The sequence below is a fragment of the Podarcis melisellensis genome, assembly GCF_964234715.1.
Source record: "Podarcis melisellensis genome assembly, chromosome: 1".
NCBI classification, from domain to species: Eukaryota; Metazoa; Chordata; class Lepidosauria; order Squamata; family Lacertidae; genus Podarcis; species Podarcis melisellensis.
The window spans coordinates 134,574,398-134,594,189 of NC_138528.1; the positions used below are offsets into that span (position 1 = coordinate 134,574,398).

Here is a 19,792-nt window from a genome sequence, read left to right on the forward strand (position 1 = left end):
CCTGATTAACTCTGTCAGTGAAAGCCCTGTGGAAGGGCTTCAGTTTGTGCAATGAGGCATCTCCCCTCTCCTTCTCCTTGCACCTCTGAAATTAGCTGGGTGTGAACCCCCAGAACTGTATACGGGAGGGGGGAGTGTCGTTCCATTTGGCACTTTTGCGATAGTGCACCAAATGCCTCTTGATGGATGATAGAGTGTCTGTTTGAGTGTCTGTAGATAGTAGACTACTGAACAAAGATTACATTCACATGCACTGCTGCCCCTACTTTGCCTCTGGCCGCTAGAGTTGCCATATTTCAGAAAGTGAAAATCCAGACACAAAAGTTTTTTGGGGGCCAAAGTTGACATGGCATGCCATATATCTGGATTTTCTGGGAAGTCTTGCCGATTTCTGCCCGGACACTGCTTTTCACCACAGTATTCCAGGAAATTCTGGACATATGGCCACCCACCACTGTCATGTGTCCCCTGGAATGTTTCCCATGAGACACTGTGACCCTTGGTCTGGAAAAGGTTCCCCAGCTCTGTGTTAGGGACTTGGAGCCCTGTTAGATACTACATCTACTATTAAGAGATGGTTCTCTTCAAAAGAATTTGTATCAGTTCTTTGGTGGAAGTTTGAGGAAGCCTCTGAAACTCTATAATAGACACTTATCAGCTACTTTTCTGTGACTTTCAGTTTCTAAGTACTTTTGCATGCATTAACACAACCACAAACCTGTGATTATATTCCTGATGGGTTTAACCAGTGCAGTAAAGGCGGAAACTTCAGGTTGCCTGTGCTCCCACATCGGCTGCCAAATAACAAGGCCACTGGCCAGACGAAAAGTCAGATCAGATTCCTAAAAGGACACAAGAACATGGGGACACCTATGGATCTGACGGAGAAGAGCATTGATATTTTTTATTTGGGCTGGGTGTTCATCAGTATGCAGATGATACCCAGCTCTACCTCTCTTTTAAATCAGAACCAGTGAAGGCGGTGAAGGTCCTGTGTGAGTGTCTGGAAGTGGTTGGAGGATGGATGGCGGCTAACAGATTAAGGTTGAATCCTGACAAGACAGAAGTACTGTTTTTGGGGGACAGGAGGCGGGCAGGTGTGGAGGATTCCCTGGTCCTGAATGGGGTAACTGTGCCCCTGAAGGACCAGGTGTGCAGCCTGGGAGTCATTTTGGACTCACAGCTGTCCATGGAGGCACAGGTCAAATCTGTATCCAGGGCAGCTGTTTACCAGCTCCATCTGGTATGTAGGCTGAGATCCTATCTGCCTGCAGACTGTCTCGCCAGAGTGGTACATGCTCTGGTTATCTCCCGCTTGGACTACTGCAATGCGCTCTACGTGGGGCTACCTTTGAAGGTGACCCGGAAACTACAACTAATCCAGAATGCGGCAGCTAGACTGGTGACTGGGAGCGGCCGCCGAGACCATATAACACCGGTCTTGAAAGACCTACATTGGCTCCCAGTACGAGCACAATTCAAAGTGTTGGTGCTGACCTTTAAAGCCCTAAACGGCCTCGGTCCAGTATATCTGAAGGAGTGTCTCCTCCCCCATCGTTCTGCCCGGACACTGAGGTCCAACTCCGAGGGCCTTCTGGCGGTTCCCTCACTTCGAGAGGCCAAGTTACAGGGAACCAGGCAGAGGGCCTTCTCGGTAGTGGCGCCCGCCCTGTGGAACACCCTCCCATCAGATGTCAAAGCGATAAACATCTACCTGACATTCAGAAGACATCTGAAGGCAGCCCTGTTCAGAATTTTTTAATATGTGACATTTTAGTGTATCTTTCATCTTTGTTGGAAGCCGCCCAGAGTGGCTTTAGAAACCCAGCCAGATGGGCGGGGTACAAATAATAAATTATTATTATTATTATTATTATTATTATTATTATTATTATTATTATTATCATTATTATTTAAACCCAGAGATTCCTTGTTCCAAAATCTCATAGGTAGAGTCCTTCTGTCCTATAAACCACTCTCTTATTCCATTTTACACATGGTTTATCCACAAAAGTGTGTGGACAATCATGGGGGTGGTATGTTGTGCACAAGGTGTCTTGTGACTGGGTTTGGGGTGCAGGCAGTGGGAGCAGCCATTGGCTCTGTGTTGCTGTAGTTGGGGAAGAGTATCTGAAGTTCTTATTGCTGGTTCCAATTTCACTCTCCAAAAATGTAATGCAATTCTACCTGTGATGAAGGTGGTAGAAATTGTAAGAATCATCTCATGCACCAAATAAACATTTTATACAGCAGAAAGAAAGAAAGAAAGAAAGAAAGAAAGAAAGAAAGAAAGAAAGAAAGAAAGAAAGAAAGAAAGAAAGAAAGAAAGAAAGAAAAGGGGTTGCTTACAAGGACTCTGCTACACCCTCCATTTGATATCCTAAAAGAAAAGTTTCTGTGAGATACCATAGGAATGCCAGACATGAAAGATGGAATGGTTGCCCTTGTGGGTCCAGGCCTCCTCCAGAATCCTCCACAGCAGGATTTGGAGGGTTGTCTGACTTGAGCTTCCATGCTACTGTATAAGTATGAGTGAACCTGAGGGAAATAAAGCAGGGACAAGGGGAACTCTGGGAGTGGTGATGGAATCAGAGTGTCCCACAACACTGGAGATCTAGGAAGGAAACACAGTAGCCACTTCTGGACATTGTAAGTAAGTAATTTAATACTTTCTAGGCACGGGACAAGCAGAAGTGTTGACGAGCCTTTACTTTAAGCACTTACTTTGATCCTATGAACTAGCGGAGCAAACAAGAATACAAAGAGCTCCACTGTGGCCATTGAATTCTGAAAGAACTTCCTCCTGTTGTTCTCCTCCTCTTCATTGGTGCTGTCACGCCTTGGATGCCCTGGAGATCCCTGGTTTTCAATCTGGTGGATGAAAGCGCTGCTGCTCCCTCTCCAGCTCGATGCCCTGTCTCCGCCTCCGCCTCCTCCTCCTCCTCCAAAGCGGTCATTGCTGCAGTCTTGAGGAGCTTCTAGTAGCATCCAGTGCAGGGTATGAAGCAGCTTCGTTTCTGCAACGCCAAGTTTATCCTGATGTCCTAGATGAGAAAACACAGCAAGACGTTCTGGGTCTTCCTATGCACTGTTGTTGGATTTTGTCTTCTGGTGATATATTAGTTTTGCTATGGCTTATGGCCGAGCAACATTTATTTTACTACTACGCTACTAAAACTACTACTGCAATAGAATTAATTGAAAGTTTAAATGTTCTCCTCCAAACCAAGGCCATGGGCTGTTACAATGATCAGTCTTTATCTAGAAGTTCTATCTAGCTTCCCCTCCCCCCATAATTGGATGTGTGTGTGTGTGTGTTTTCCTACTGGAAATAGGCTTTTGAATAGCAGGTAAAGGCAGAGTGACACGTTCTTTTTCTTCCACCCCTGATTCTTCACTCACAGTCATCCACCCATTAGCAGCACAGGGACCTAGGCATGTAATGTAAGGTTACCAGATTTTTTTCAATGAATCCGGGGACACTTTTCAACTTCAGTAGGAATGATAGGATTTTGTCAGGGGACTGGTTTGTAAATTCGGGGAATGTCCCTGGGAAACGGGAACGTCTGGTAACCTTAATGTAATGCCCAGATTGCCCTAAGACAATTTGTTTACCTAGTGGTGCCAGAGAAAGAAAACAGGACTTCTGGGCCCTTCTCAGGATAGATCTCCCAAACCCACATAGCTGAGAAATGAACAGGGTGTACCAGGAGTCATTCTGCTCAATCACAACCAACTGAAATCAATAGGGGTAGGTAAATGCATTGCTTAGCCACAGCTTATCCTGCTTTGAGAACCATCAGTTTAAACTAGAAGGAACATAATTAGGTTTTTAGCATAATAGCATCCTAACATGCGCACTGACCTAACTTGTTCCGATTGGAAAGCAGTGTCGCCGTGCAGTGAAGAACATGTGGTAAGGCAGCTTGGACCAGTTCCCAGCGAGAAATGCTCTGGATGGCTTCAGAAAGGGCCGGTGAAAGACCGTGCAACTTATTCTCAACCAAAACTCTTTCAAAGGACTAAAATGAAGGAGGAAAAAGAAAAAAAACCAATCCTATTACATGTTCTTGAAAGACTGAACATTTCTGCTTTGTATGAAAATAGTACCATACGTAAATTTAATGAGGACAGTTCCATTCTTCACACAGGAAGTCTGATTGGCCCATGTTGCAATGGTGGACAGTGGGCACATTATCTCTGGAAACCATGTGCACATGCATGGAAACCCTATTCAGCCCATTGCTCCTAGATTTAAGTACAGAGGGCTGACACACGTCTGTCAATATGTCAGGAACTTCTGGGCCCTTGTTGGACTCCCATGAGCAGCCAGGTCATGGCTAATGGTCAGAGCTGATGAAAGTTGTAAGGGGTTGTACTTTTGTTTGTTTTGTTTGTGTCAGAGCTGCCCAAGGTCCCAGCTCACAGAGGACCAACGCCAGTTCTTGTTATATACAAAAGTCTTTATTAAGGTTCAGTTTCGATTCCAAAGCCGCGGCGCGCAGCTCTACGTCTCAACCCTAGACCGCTGAAGCTCCGTCTGAATCTCCTCCCCCCAGACACCAGTTCAAGACCCTAGCCTTGTTCCACCTCCTCCTTTGCTCCTTTCTCCTCTGGGTCCGTCTGCCCGCCGGGGTGTTGCCGTTTCTGGACTCTTCTGATGCTGAAGAGTCCCCGGATTCTTCCCCCTGCCTCCGGCGTGCTTTAGGACCTGGCTCCCAATCCTCGCTCCCAGCTGTCCCGCGCGCCTGTGCATTTGAACTTGGCGCGCGCGCCCAGCCGGCAACCTTCCTCCTGACCGTTACGCTGCTTCTGTCACTGCTTCCCCCTTCGGGGGGACTCGCTGGATCTGACTTCCCCTCTGTTCCCTCACTCAGCGATAGGGGCGTGGTCAGCCCTGACTCATCCTCTCTTTCCCCTGGAGGGGAAGCCGGTCCTGACACATGGGACTCTTCCCCCCCCCCCCCGCTACGCTCTGGTGGGGAAACTGGTCCCGATCTCCAGCTGCTGCTTTGGGAGTCACCGCTGGTCCCTTGCTTCTGGTGCGTCCCTCCCGGGACCCCCCTTGCTCTGGCTATCGGTGCTCCCTTCTGGGAATCTTCCGAATCACTCAACAGGCTCATGGAATCTCTTCCCCCACTGTCATCCTCACCTACGCTGCCCTCGGATTGTTCTCCTTCGCTCTCCGCTTCCTCTTTCCCCTGTGCCTCTGCTCCTGAACCCCTGACAGTTTGTTTCATGCATTTTGTATTTTCATGCTGTAAACCACCCTATGATTCTTGGGTGAAGGGTGGTATATCAATTTAATTAACATCAACAGCAGCAGCAGCAGTGTTTGCTTCAGGAAACCCATCAAAACATTTGCATTTGCTTGGCACTGTCATAGAATCATAGAATCATAGAGATGGAAGAGACCACAACGGCCATCGAGTCCAACCCCCTGCCAAGCAGGAAACACCATCAGAGCACTCCTGACATATGGTTATCAAGCCTCTGCTTAAAGACCTCCAAAGAAGGAGACTCCACCACACTCCTTGGCAGCAAATTCCACTGTCGAACAGCTCTTACTGTCAGGAAGTTCTTCCTAATGTTTCGGTGGAATCTTCTTTCTTGTAGTTTGGATCCATTGCTCCGTGTCCGCTTCTCTGGAGCAGCAGAAAACAACCTTTCTGCCTCCTCTATGTGACATCCTTTTATATATTTGAACATGGCTATCATATCACCCCTTAACCTCCTCTTCTCCAGGCTAAACATGCCCAGCTCCCTTAGCCATCCCTCATAAGGCATTGTTTCCAGGCCTTTGACCATTTTGGTTGCCCTCCTCTGGACACGTTCCAGTTTGTCAGTGTCCTTCTTGAACTGTGGTGCCCAGAACTGGACACAGTACTCCAGGTGAGGTCTAACCAGAGCAGAATACAGTGGCACTATTACTTCCCTTGATCTAGATGCTATACTCCTATTGATGCAGCCCAGAATTGCATTGGCTTTTTTAGCTGCTGCGTCACACTGTTGGCTCATGTCAAGTTTGTGGTCAACCAAGACTCCTAGATCCTTTTCACATGTACTGCTCTCAAGCCAGGTGTCACCCATCTTGTATTTGTGCCTCTCATTTTTTTTGCCCAAGTGCAATACTTTACATTTCTCCCTGTTAAAATTCATCTTGTTTGTTTTGGCCCAGTTCTCTAATCTGTCAAGGTCATTTTGAAGTGTGATTCTGTCCTCTGGGGTGTTAGCCACCCCTCCCAGTTTGGTGTCATCTGCAAATTTGATCAGGATGCCCTTGAGTCCATCATCCAAGTCGTTGATAAAGATGTTGAATAAGACCGGGCCCAAGACAGAACCCTGTGGCACCCCACTAGTCACTCTTCTCCAGGATGAAGAGGAACCATTGATGAGCACCCTTTGGGTTCGGTCAGTCAGCCAGTTACAAATCCACTGAGTGGTTGCATAGTCAAGACCGCATTTTACCAGCTTCTTTACAAGAATATCATGGGGCACCTTGTCAAATGCCTTGCTGAAATCAAGGTAGGCTACATCCACTGTCCTAAGATGTTTTTGTGAAAGGATAAAAGCCCAACCATTCAAAGTGCTGTTTTTGACCTAAAAACTTCACAGGGCAGTTCACAACATAAAAATGCAAAATGAGAATAGAAAAAACCTAAAAAGACAAAAACTAACCAATAACCCCCTTCCCTCAATGATTTAGAAGAACCACTTATAGCCTTCTTCAAGGCCTGTCTATAAGGCCAGTTTTGTTGGCTGGCACAAGAAACAGGCTTTTCTGTGGAGGTCCAAGATTATGTAACCGTGGAGCCCCCCCCCCAACTCTGCAAATTTTAAAGCGGGTGTTTTAAACCTATTTTTTTGGGGGGGGGATAGCTTTTTCCTAATCTATGCCTTTATTTAATGAGTGAGAGCTGTTTTAGAATGTGTAGCATTTTAAAGTGCTGAATCTGTTCTGCCTGCTGTTTTATTTATTTTTAACCAGGCTATGTTTTTAAATTATTATGTACTGCCGCCATTTAAATTGCCTAGTTTCGTTTTCAATGGTATTGTGTTCATTGATATGTAAAGCTGTCTCTGTGTGGGCAACTTCACAAAAGGCAGCTTATAAATAAGTTTATAAGTAAACAAATCAGACTTTGATTGAAAATCGGCCTGTCAGTGCTGAAATGTTGATTGCTAGCAAGTGTAAATAACCCCCCCAAAAAACCTTCAGTTAAAGAACAGCTACCAGGAAGCCACTGTGGGGTAGCATAAATGGATAAATTAACATAAATCAATGGTCTCCACAGAGGCGCCAACTCCTAGGGGCTGAGGGGGCTTTGCCCCCCAATAAAATATTTGAGGGGGCTATCCTCCCCAAGTTGATGGGCATTGCCATTCAAATTGTGTGCGCACACCATGTCATGTGATCAATTATGTGGGGCAGGGCTTACCTGCCCCCCCAATCTTTTATTCAAGTTGGCACCCCTGAGTCTCCCCTTGTTTCCTTTTGGAACGAATTCATAAGGTGTAATAGAAAAGAACATTTTGAGCTTACCCACACTTTTGTTCAGCAATTTCTTTTAACACTCCATGACCGAACATTTCTCTTTTTTTTGTCCCAGACCTTTCCCCATAAAAACCTGCTCTTGAAAGCTGATTTGGAGCAAACATCAGTTTTCATTTCCCATGGTTTGTCGCTTGCTCTGAATGAGCCTTAAAGAGCAGGTTTTTGCAGGAAAAGCTCTAGGGTAAAAATAAACAGGGTGCTCGGACTTAGAGCTTTAAATCATGGATTGTGACTGGAAAGTAAGTGTGGACAAGCCCTTTGTTTGCTTTTTAAACACAGGATAGCGTGTTTGAACAAGGCTTTTCATTCATGCAAGACTCTCATATAATAATCAGCAGGGAATAGTATCAATACTTGGTTAAGAAATTTTCAGGACATTTTAAAACTACAATGTCGCCATGGATAGCTCAGTTGGTTGGAGCATGTTTGTTGATAATGCCAATGTTGCAGGACATGAAGGACAGCTGCCTATTCCTGCATTACAGGGGGTGGGACTAGATGATCCTCTATCATTCTATGAAATACTTATTTTATGTATGTCCTTTCAAACCATCTGTACCACTTTTTTAGGTAACAATGAAGTGCCCTGATTCTAAATCAGGCATCTCCAAACTTGGCCCTCCAGATGTTTTGGGACTACAACTTCCATCATTCCTAGCTAACAGGACAGTGCTCAGGAAACTGTAGTCCTTAATGTAAAAAAAGGGCCAGGTTCCATCCTGCTCTGAGGGGGGAGTAATTGTTGGAACTGAGGTCAGTGGGGAAGTTGGAAGGGGCTTAGGGAGCAGTGGCAGAGGCTGGTGTCTGAAAGGAAGTTTCAGGAGCTGATATCACTGGAGCAAAGAGTCGAGGGAGGAAATATGAGAGCAAGACAGCCTTCAAGAAAGCTGCTGTAAGTAACAGAATTGTTCATTATGAACTTGAGGTGGTAGCTATTGCTGGACCAAGTTAAAGACTATAGGTGCAATCCTGAGAGAATCCTGAAAAACTCCAGATTGCAGGAGGTATGGGTCACTAAGGCGATTACTGTGTTATGGTTCCTCCCCACCCCACCCTGCACCTAGATAAGCCTGGAACCGGCAAGGCGAGAAGCACAAGGACTGATCCTTCCCAGCTTGCTAGGACAGAGCAGGAGAGTTCAGAGGAAGACACAGGCTCAGGGATTGATGGCACATCAAGAGATGAGAAGAGACTTTGCCCACCCCCAGGAGGTATACCTGTCTTCAGATAAGGAATAAACTTGTTAGAACATGTTCACAGCTCCCATGCAAACTCCTGAACCTTGGCTTGTGATCTTGGACCAGATTTGTTGATGCTACTCCTTTGCCTTGTAAGAGCACCTGGACTTTCCTAGTTTGTACCATTAGACTGTTATAATAAAAGTTTACTTTTTTAAAACTTACAAGTAAATGCTTACGGGGGTCTGGACAGACTGCTTGTGAAGTCCTCTGGGTATAGTACATTAACTGGCAAGGGAGCACTATAGGGTAATTGCCAAGGGTTTGATTTGGGGTGAAAAAGCAACCTTACATAGGCAGCTTCTTAAAGGGACAGTAACCCTATTGTGTATGTGGGCTCTATTTAATCATACAGTAACTAAGTGAAACCACAAGCGTTATAAGTAATCCTTTAAATAAACTTCATAGTATTAATATTGCAATTAAGCGTCAATAAAGTTGTAATGTATTGTTTTAAACAGAATACTGTGGTTGGTTTTGTCCTACATTCATCCATAGCTACTGAAAGTTTAACTATTATAGGAAAACAGGAAGATATTGAGTTATATGGTGGCCGATGAGACAAAGGGGGGGTGGATCTCTATATTTTTGGGTTGGGTTGGAAAGTACAGCATTAAAAGTGACCTCCAAATAGAGCACATAACATCAACAAATTCAGCAAATACAAAAGGGATGTGTCTAAAAATAGTGCACCATCACACACTTCAATGGCTTCAACTTGGCAACTCAGATTCTAAAAATACACGGGACACTATTGAATTTTATAAGACCGTTACAATCTTAAATGGTAAAAGAAAAGGACTTTGTCTCCTTGACATTTAGGAAATTACAGTGTCAATAGAACAAAAGACTGGAGAGCAGGGCAGAAAGCATTGACAGAGCCAGGAAGAACATTTCCACATGATTAAAACAAAAAAAATTCCTTCCAGTAGCACCTTAAAGACCAACTAAGTTAGTTCTTGGTATGAGCTTTCGTGTGCATGCACACTTCTTCAGATACACTGAAACAGAAGTTTCCAGACCCTTCTATATAGTGAGAAGGTGGGGAGGGGTATTACTCAGAAGGGTGGTGGGAATGGGTGATTGGCAGATAGCTGTGATGAGCCTGTTGACGACTCTTAACGACTGCAATAGGTCTTACAGGAAAAAGCAAGGGGTGAGAAGGTGAAAAGTGGCTTTGTCATGTATAATGAGATAAGAATCCAATGTCTTTGTTCAGACCAGGTCTCTCCATGGTTTTAAGTTTGGTGATAAGTTGCAATTCAGCAGCTTCTCTTTCCAGTCTATTTCTGAAATTCCTTTGTAGTAAAACAGCTACTTTGAGATCTTGTATAGAATGTCCTGGGAGATTGAAGTGTTCTCCTACTGGTTTCTCTGTCTTGTGATTCCTGATGTCCGATTTATGTCCGTTTATTCTTTGGCGTAAGGTCTGGCCTGTTTGTCCAACATAGAGAGCTGAAGGACACTGTTGGCATTTGATGGCATACACAATGTTAGACGATGAGCAATTAAACAGTCCCGAGATGGTATGTGTGATGTTGTTGGGGCCAGTAATGGTGTTGTCCGGGTGTATGTGGCAGCAAAGTTGGCATCTGGGTTTATTGCAGGCTCTGGTGCCAATGTCCGTGTTAGGTCTGGTTGTAGTATTATTGTGGGTTAGGAGTTGTTTAAGATTGGATGGCTGTCTGTAGGCAATGAAAGGTCTTCCTCCCAGAGCTTGAGAAAGAGAACTGTCATTGTCCAGGAGAGGTTGTAGATCTCTGATGATGCGTTGTACTGTTTTATTTTATTTTTATAATAATATTTTATTAAGTTTTCAAATATATAATAAACAATGTACATGAAAAAACCCTTCACCAAGAAATAATCCATAAAAAAGCCAGAACAAATACCCCAAAGATCAATATAGAAAGAGAAAAATAAAAGAGAAAAAGAAAGAAAAGCCAACCTTTCAGTAAAATTTTTTGTATAACTAACTGGACTTCCTCACATTTCCTTTACCCTGCGTTATTTATAATAAAAAATATCAGCAAATTATTACCTTGTTTCATACCTTATTTTGTACTTTCCCAGTTTTTTCAATTACTCATACCTTAAATTTAAACATAGTGTTACCTTAAAATTCAACCTTTTCTTACTTATAACTTAGTTTTCTATTTTGCGAATTCTGTTTGCTGGAGCTGATATTTTCTAAATCGTTGTACTGTTTTAACTTGGGAGCTGTATGTGATGACTAGAGGTGTTCTGTTATTTTCTTTTTTGGGTCTGTCTTGCAGCAAGTTCTCTCTGGGTATCAGTCTGGCTCTGTTGATCTGTTGTCCAACTTCATCTGCTGGGTATTTTAGTTCTAAAAAGGTTTGCTGTAGATCTCTTAGGTGAGAATCTCTGTCTGTAGAATTGGAACAGATGCGGCTGTAACATAGTGCCTGGCAACACGGCTACCTATCTGTAACTAATTTCCACATGATGATACACAGCAAAGAGCTCCAATATCTAGCTTGGGAAGCATGTTTTGGATCTAGTTACCGTATATACTTGAGTATAAGCCAACTTTTTCAGCACATTTTTTATGCTGAAAAAGCCCCCTTTGGCTTATACTTGAGTGAGGCGGCAGTGGCGGGATGAGCGGCCCGAAAAGAGCCCTTTCTCGCCGCTGGTCCTACAGCCGCCACCCGCCTCTCGCAAGGGCAGGCACAGGAAGCCGCAGATGGGAGAGGCGCTGTGCTGTGTCTCTCCCAAGCGCGGCTCCTATGCCTGCTCTTGTGAGCGGCAGAGGCGGCGGCGGAGGGACGAGCGGCCCAAAAGGAGCCCTTTTGGGCTGCTTGTTCTTCCTCCATCGCTGCCGCCACCACCAGGTTTGTGATGTGGTGAACGGGTTTATACTCAAGTCAATACGTTTTCCCAGGTTTTTGTGCTAAAATTAGGTGCCTTGGCTTATATTCGGGTCTGCTTATACTCGAGTATATACAATATGTTCTGATTGATTAAATGAAAAGGCTACAGCAAGGCTTGTTAATAGAGGGCTTGCTTCTGAAATACACTGGTAAGTCAGAAGCACGAGAGAAGAAGTCTAACACTCAATGCCCTTGGAGGTGATGTAGTAGCCCGGAAGCTAGAGCAGAATGGAAATGTAGTAACTCGTTGCCTCTCCCCAGCAATCCTCTGCATTGATGGGAAACTTCCTCCCAGGTCTCTTACTCTGCTCCATACTCCAGTGCAGGGGAAGCATGTAGTGCCTTCCAAATATTGATGAACTACCATACCCATCATCCCTGACCATTCTGACTGGGGCTGATTGTGAGTGCTGGTCCATCAATGTCTGTAGGACACAACATTGGCTATCTGTGCTCTAGAAGCGCTTTGACACATTTTGTGGAAAGTTAAAAGTGTAGGTCCAAGTGGTCTGTTGCAGAGTCCTCATGCTACCCTCACCTTCCCACTCCATCTCCTACATACTGTGTAGTATCAAAGCAATATTAGCATAATGGAGGACTGCATGAATAATACTGCCACTGCTCCCTCTTCTCATCCATGTACTTGGAGTAGGGTAATGGACTGTGACTGTAAAAAGCAAGCTAGCAAATGAGCTCCCTAAAAGGAATTTATGATCGTATTTCAGTGGCATTATGAACGCAGGGAGACCATATTTAGTTAAGCTAATAGCTTACTAATAAGAACATAATGGGAGCAAATTATGAAAGCAAAGCACAAGAGTTGTTCTCCTGATAGCTGGGACCCTCTCCCCAACATTTGGAATACAGTACAATGTGTTTGGGAAGATTATGTCCTCCAGCTGGTGACTGAAAGCAGGAGTGATGTTTTGGAGCCAGTCTGCAACTTGAATGGACAGGAAGAGAGAAAAATTCAGAGAGTGAGAGTCCGGGTTGTTTGAAAGTGAAGCACCTTGAGTTGCAATGGTTCTCCCCAGAACTCTGAAACATGATCAACAGATTAACTGCCTCCTGTAGGAGTGTCTGTCTGTTTTTGTTTTTATATGTGGAGAAATGTGAAGACCAAAGGATAATTTCATTTCAATTCACACATCAGTCCAGGGTGTGTGAATCAGGTCAGTTTGCTCAAAAATGCAGACGGAAACAAAATCCTCTACAAGGGAAGCTAACTGGGATGCTTTGTCCTGCCATGCTTGGGGAGGAGTGTTTGATATGGAAGAGTGCATTGAAACATTAATTCCCACAACCCCACATTTCAGCTGTGTGAAACAGTATAGCATAGCAACAGTTGTGAATTTTCTGCTTGTACCTGTCAGAATTCAAGAACTTTGAGAAAGTGAGGAAAATAGTGTTTTCTTCACATGATATATAAAGCATGAGCAGTAAATGATTTATTTGCTCTGCAGGAGTGATTCAGTAAATCAAGGTCATATGCTAGAAGCCTGAAAAGAAATGGGTCATATTTCTTTGAAGTAGCATTTGTAGCTGTGCCAGCTGAACAGAAGAGCATACGGAGTCAAACCTCATGCATTAAGCTAGAGGGCATCATTCATAGTATGTCTGATGAGGTCCAGCAAACACAACAAGGCATAACCATCTGCATCAGTGATATGTGATTGACATGAGGTGCTGATATCCTATATTAGCAAAAGCCAGAACCAAACGGCTTCGAGAACAACTGAGTTCATTAAATCATAAAATCGTAGAGTTGGGAAGGACCTCAAGAGTCGTCTAGTGCAACCCGCTGAACTGCAGGAATCTCAACCATAGCATCCCTGACAGATGGCCATCCAGCCTCTGCTTTAAAACCTCCACTGAAGGAGAGTCCACCACATTCCTAGGGGGCTGTGCCACTGCCAAACTGCTTTTACTGCCAGAAAGTTCTTCCTGGTGTTATAAAACCTGTGTACCAGCCTTACTGACAGGGATTCTGCAATGGATATGAGCACACACCCTCTGCAATCTTCATGCTCAGAATCTCATCTGTCAGAATTATATTGATTTTGCCAGTACATAATAATGGAAACTTTTTTTGTATAAAACAGCTAACAGTGTAAATCATGATAATAAATTTATATATAGTAATATTGTATTGTACTTAGCTACTTTTGCCATGGTAAGACAAGTGCTACATTTGGGCCATTGAGCTTAACAAAAGTCTGACAGTTTCCTTTACTAAAATTAAGGAAATGCATGCAAATCCGTATATATAAAATTGAAAGTCACATACCACACATGAAGCTTCATATTGTTTTCCCAGTTTGGGCCTCAAAAATGCACTGAGGGGAGAAAAAAAAGCTTGTCAAAGGAATGGTCATAGGTACATAACACAATTAAACATGTTGAATTACAATGAAGGTTACAATGGCATAATTACTTACGACACTGTGGCTATATAAATAAATCACACGGCAAGGTCCCAAGGAAACTGCATGTTAAAAAGTTGACAAATAGCCCCATGTGGCTGCATCTGAGAGATTTCTGCAGGGGCTACAGTAAGTACTAGAGACAGAGGGATTTCCCTTTCCCAACAGTACATGGTACATGTCAGGGTGGGGTGGGCTGACGCTAAAGAAAAGCAAGGGAGACCCATTCAATCAGAGGCTTCAATTTTGGGAGTCTCAGGGTAAATATGTGCAGTGTAGGTGAGTGGACAGCAGTGGTAACCCACTCATAACAGTCATCCAGCAGGCCTGGGAAATGTTTATGACAGCCTTCCCCAAGCTGCCATCTTCTTTAAGTTTTTGGACTACAACTCCCATCAGCCCCAGCCAGCATATGGAGGGCACCAGTCAGTGGAAGGCTGGTTTAGGATGCTGTGGAAATGCAGGTGCAAGGAAAGGTGACTAGTACTGGGATCTAATGTGAGGTGGAAGCCATTGTAAACTCTCCTCTACATGCCTAAGGCATGGCCTGCTCTGTAGGATCAGTCCAATAATAAAGAAGTCAATATTGTTTTCATACGAGAAGAAGATAATGCAACACTTGAACAAACTTAATTGAAAAATGTCAAATGAGTTATAGTGTGAGATGATACCAAAAATGTCCCCTTTCCAAACTCACACAATACAGCCCCTTGCCTCATTTAATGCCTGAGGCCCAGGTAGCTGAAGCACCAACTTCTTGAACATGAAGACATTGGTTAATTTCATTTTCTGAAGCCTTGCCTCCTTTCTCAGTGGTGGTGAGGGGTTTTTCCTGGGGGCAGTTTTTTGGGGGGGGGGGGGCGACGGAAGATGCCCCTGTCTGTATAACACTCTCTCTAGGGATGTTCCCCAATCACCTTCACTATATTTTTTTTAAGCACCAGATGCAAACAATTCCATTTATGAAGGCCTTTGATGGACTATAATTATATACTCCAGATGTCTCGGTATCTCAATTCCCAGCTCCACTAAAGGTGTGGAGGAAGAGATCTTTTGAATATATCTATTGCAAAGTGATGCTTTTTGTTTTGTTTGTCTGAGCTTATAAAGGCAAATGAAATGATAAACAATAATTTTCTGAAGTTAACAAATATTCTATACTATATTCATAAATATACTAAGCATTATCAGTCAAAATGAAACCTCTCAATCTCATTGATTTTAATGGATTATTTAACGATGTATTCAGAATCAGATTTATCTGACTGGAAGCAATGAGATGTATAAGTGATACCAATTGTAGTTATATATTTATATATTTACATCTGATGTTGCATGGCTTTAATTTCATTGTACTTTAAAAAATATAATTTCGTTTGTGTGTAAATCATAGTAAACAGACATTTTCCATGCTTTATCTCAGAAAGTCTTCAGGATTCCATTTCAATGTAAGGTTATGCTGTGAAGTAGTGAACAACAAAATTGTGCAAAGTGACTTAAACATGCTATAAATTGAATTAATTCATTATAATATTTATAGCCCTCCCTTCACTGCAAGCAATCTCATGATGAGTCACGTTCAAATAAATACAATGAGTTGTATCCAATGTTAGTTATACTAAGAGTAAGCCCACCAAAGTTATTAAATCTAAGTCTAATCATTAATACTTATTAATTTCATAGGGTCTCTTTTGAGTAGAAGTACCATTGGTTTTACAACACAATACAAACAGATACAATAAAATCAGACAATAAAACAATAAAACTATCTCAACCTGAATAACTTAATATGCTTCATCTAACAATGCCAGGTAGCTCAGCATGTCAACACCCAGCTCCACTAAAGGCCTGGAGGAAGAAATGGGTTTACATCTGGCAGCAGAAGCTAAATAATGCTGTACTTCAGAGGGAATAGAATTCCACCCCCCAGGGTACAAGCACCAAAAAGGCTCCTCACTGAGCTAAAGCATCACAGGTGTCACTTGGTGATGGAATGACAAGAAGAGCCTTGCTGGTAAGTCTTAAATCTTGAGCAGGAAAATGCTGAGAGGCATTCTTTCATAGAACTGGGTCCTAAGTCATTCAGGACTTTGTACATAAACACTAAAACCTCAATTGGGCTCAGAAGCATGTAGGCAGCCAGTGAAAAACTCTTCAGAATTGTTCTCTGGTCCAAGCAGCTGCACGGGTCAACACACTGACCAGCGCCTTTGCAACATCTGCAGCTTCTGAACAGTCTTTAAGGGCAGCCCTCCCCCCAGTGCATTACAGTCATCTAACCTGGAGGTTGCTACAGCAGGGTATACTGTAGCCAGGCTTATTTCTATACAGGAACAGCCATAGCTGGTGAACTAGCCTATTCCACAAGCCCAGCATTCACCACACTCTGAAGCAAAAGCTTGTTGCTGTGCCATGGTGGCAGTGGGAGAGCATCACCGCTCAAAGGCAGATGCATTCTGACGTTTGATAGCTTGCTTCAGGGGTTTCTTCTCCTGGACTGTGCTGCTCACAGGGACGACTGATGTTACCGGTTCTACAGACCAGTGTGGCTCACCGAGGGGACTGGCAGAGCTGCTGTGAAGCCTTTGGGTCTGACTGCAGCTGGAGGACGGCATCAGGTGCCAGGGAGGGGGAGAAAACGTGGAAGCACCTTAATTCTAAAAAAACAAGCGCGAAGTACCCCTTATAGCACGCAGCACTCTCATCAGAAAAGGAAAAAGCCTCAGCCCTCTTGATTTGACCGCGAGCCCTTGGAAACAAGCGCCATACAGCCAGGCGCACACACGGCTCCCTTTTGCTGTTGCAGGAGGAGGAGGCACTTGCTTGGGGGTCGCCAGCCTTTCCATCCCCCGCGAGGCTTCGCAGGTAGCGCCCCCTACTCTCTCTTACCTGGTTTGCCTCCATAGGAAGGTCTGGATGGGCAGCGGGACCCCTCGGCCGCTCTCCTGGTCATGGCCTTCCGAGCTCTTCCTCTTCACCATGGTGCCGGCTCGCCTGCCCGCAACAGCTGCTGCTAGCCCATCGCTCGGCTCCGCCGGCAGCCTGCCCCTGCCTCCGGCTCTGCTGGTTGCAAAATGGCTGCAGAAGCGGCAGAAGCAGCCAAGCAGCGGGGGGAGGAAAATCAGCGCCGCTCGCGGGGAGGCGGCGGCGGCAGCCAAGGACAAGAGGATGCCCGCAGCGCGCCGGCGTCCTTCTCCCTTTCAGCACCTCCCCCCGTGGACAGCGACCGGCGCGGAGCGACGTGAGCCCGAGATGCCAAGGGGACCAGGCGAAGCTGCCAGGCGCCGACCCCGCCGATGCCAGTCTCCCAGGGCCACGGGGCACACAGCAGACCCCCAGTCTGGGCGCCCCCTCGCCTACTTATAGCCACAAACTGTTAAGTTCATCCCGCAAAGAGACCCAACACGTCATGACCCAAAGCTTCCCCCCCCCGCGCGCTTTATTTCCAGTGAGTAATAGTTCCCAGCCCTTGCTAGATTGTCGCAAGGTAATCGTCCACCTGCCAATCCGACCATATTTTTTTTCGAAAGAGGGGAAATAAATCAGATGCAGAAAGCTAGAACTGTGAAGCAATCGGAGGTGCTTGCTTCCAAAGGAAGACTTCGCTACCTTCAGGATCGCAGTCACTTTTTTATTTACTTTATTATTTTAGAATGGGTCTAGGAAAAAGGGTGTTCATGAAGGGTGAGGGCACTCTCCTGTTTCAGATCCTTCAAACACAGAATTGGATTTGCCCTAACTTAGGTCCCATTGATTCCAACTTTCTCTAGCTCAAGATGTTTCTAATGAGTTCAATGGGCAATCACCTCATTTCGGTGTTTGGATCACATTATAGGGGTGTTTAAGGAATTTCCCATCCAACTAAAAAGCACAGTTTAATAATAATAATAATAATAATAATAATAATAATAATAATAATAATGAATTTATTTATACACCACCCTCCCCAGCAGACGTCAGGCTCAGAGCGCCTAACATCATACAGATAACACAGTATACATGAATTATTTGTTATATGGAATGAATATTATTACTCTATAACATCTGAATCAAGAGCAGCTGCACATGTCCTAAACTGGTGCCTGAATGCAATCATAGGCTGGATTAGAGCTAATAAATTGTTGAGTCCTGACAAGGAGGTTTTATAAGATGGAGTGCTGACAAGAAGCAGTGGACAGTTCCCAGGTCTGGCAATTGGGTTGTACAGCTGCTCTGGATGGGATTGCAATCTCCTTGAAAGAGCAGGTGTGGAGTTTGGAGGTCCTCCTAGATCTATCACTGCCATTATAACCAATCAATTAATCACCTTCCACCTATGCCCCCAATATATAAAATATATATTTAAAAGTTACAATACAGTGTGCAAACATAACAAACACACAAACATAATGCAAGTTTAAAACAATACAAAATGGACATCTATATGGCAGGGACCTATTGAGCAAGTTGGAAAAGTTTTGTCAGAACAAAAATGTATCCAGCTGCTTCTGGGAAGCACAAAGAAGGCAGCCTGGAATGGTCAAAAATTGCCTTGCTTTTGTGAAATCACTTCTTAAATTTCTGGGTATGCATCCCAGGAGATGTCTTTTGTCTTTTTGTTTGAAGATCAAACTTTTCCCAATGTATGTCTGTAGAAACAACCCAAAATGACCAGAGCTGTGGCACTCAGCAACATTAATGAGCCTGTGTCAGAAATGGTTAGACACAGTATATGAATATTTTTAATTGGTTAGCAAAAGCAAAATAAGACAAGAGGCATTTCATTCAAATTGATTTCCGATTCTACCAGAAAACACATATCTCTATGTGTTTGGTCTATGGGTAGCCTTTAGGTGAGTACTAAATGGTGGGAATAAGCACCACGGGACACACATTATCTTCACACTCATGAAATACATCGCTCGTATCAAGGGTGACAACTTTTAGTTAATTTAAATTTTATTTCCACATGAAGGCAGAAGATCCTAATTCTTCTCTCAGTGGCCCAGACTAGATCACTATCCCGCCCCCAACAGATTTGCTTGGTTGATTGTATTTTGTAGTGAGCTCTGCTAGCCCCAGTCACGGGTTTCCCCCCCAGATTGTAAGGCTTCCTCACATTAACCAGTTGTGAGATAGCCTTCTGTATTAGCAATCCAAGAGAGGCAATTTCAAATGAAAAATATATTTTACCAAATATTTGCAGTTTTTGTGAGAATATTTTAAATTAAAAATATTCACTTCAATTTTGACAATTCAGTAGGAAAACTTTATTTAAAAAAGTCATATTCACTTTAGCATGGACCAAGAAAATGGCTACTTCTTGCTAGAATCCACTTGGCAGAAACAGAAAAAATAAATAAATCTAAAGATGGAGTCTTCTTTCAGCCCATAATAAGAAGAGAGTCTCAATTTCACCCTATAACGGTCAGATTGCTACCCAGTGTTTGGGAATTTTTATATTTATAGTCATCTTCATTAATTATTATTATTGTCATCATTATTATAGAAACTGTAGCCATATCTCTGAAGTTATTGTGCTGTGTGATGACGGGGCTGGGTGGGTATCTCATTCCATCTACTAGTAAACTCTGGTGCTGACACGATTAGAATCAAAACAGGGCTGCTGAGAAAATTGCAGAAGTAAAAAAATAACAAAAGCAAAAAGGGCAACCCCCATTCCCAAAGACTAAGCATGCTCAA

The 19,792-nt window shown here is 43.8% G+C and overlaps 1 protein-coding gene across 1 annotated transcript in view; it reads right to left on the minus strand.

Moving 5' to 3' along the window:
- The window catches only part of UNC80 (unc-80 homolog, NALCN channel complex subunit), a 172,413-nt gene extending 154,877 nt beyond the window's left edge, over positions 1 to 17,536 (minus strand). The window contains exons 1-5 of the mRNA XM_081900747.1: positions 17,000 to 17,536; positions 13,975 to 14,023; positions 3,866 to 4,022; positions 2,725 to 3,044; positions 719 to 842 (exon numbers count right to left, since the gene is read on the minus strand). Of these exons, the coding sequence (XP_081756873.1) occupies positions 719 to 842; positions 2,725 to 3,044; positions 3,866 to 4,022; positions 13,975 to 14,023; positions 17,000 to 17,091 (742 nt within the window). The 5' untranslated portion in view covers positions 17,092 to 17,536. The remainder of the gene's footprint in view (positions 1 to 718; positions 843 to 2,724; positions 3,045 to 3,865; positions 4,023 to 13,974; positions 14,024 to 16,999) is intronic.
- Between the last annotated feature and the right edge of the window lie 2,256 nt (positions 17,537 to 19,792).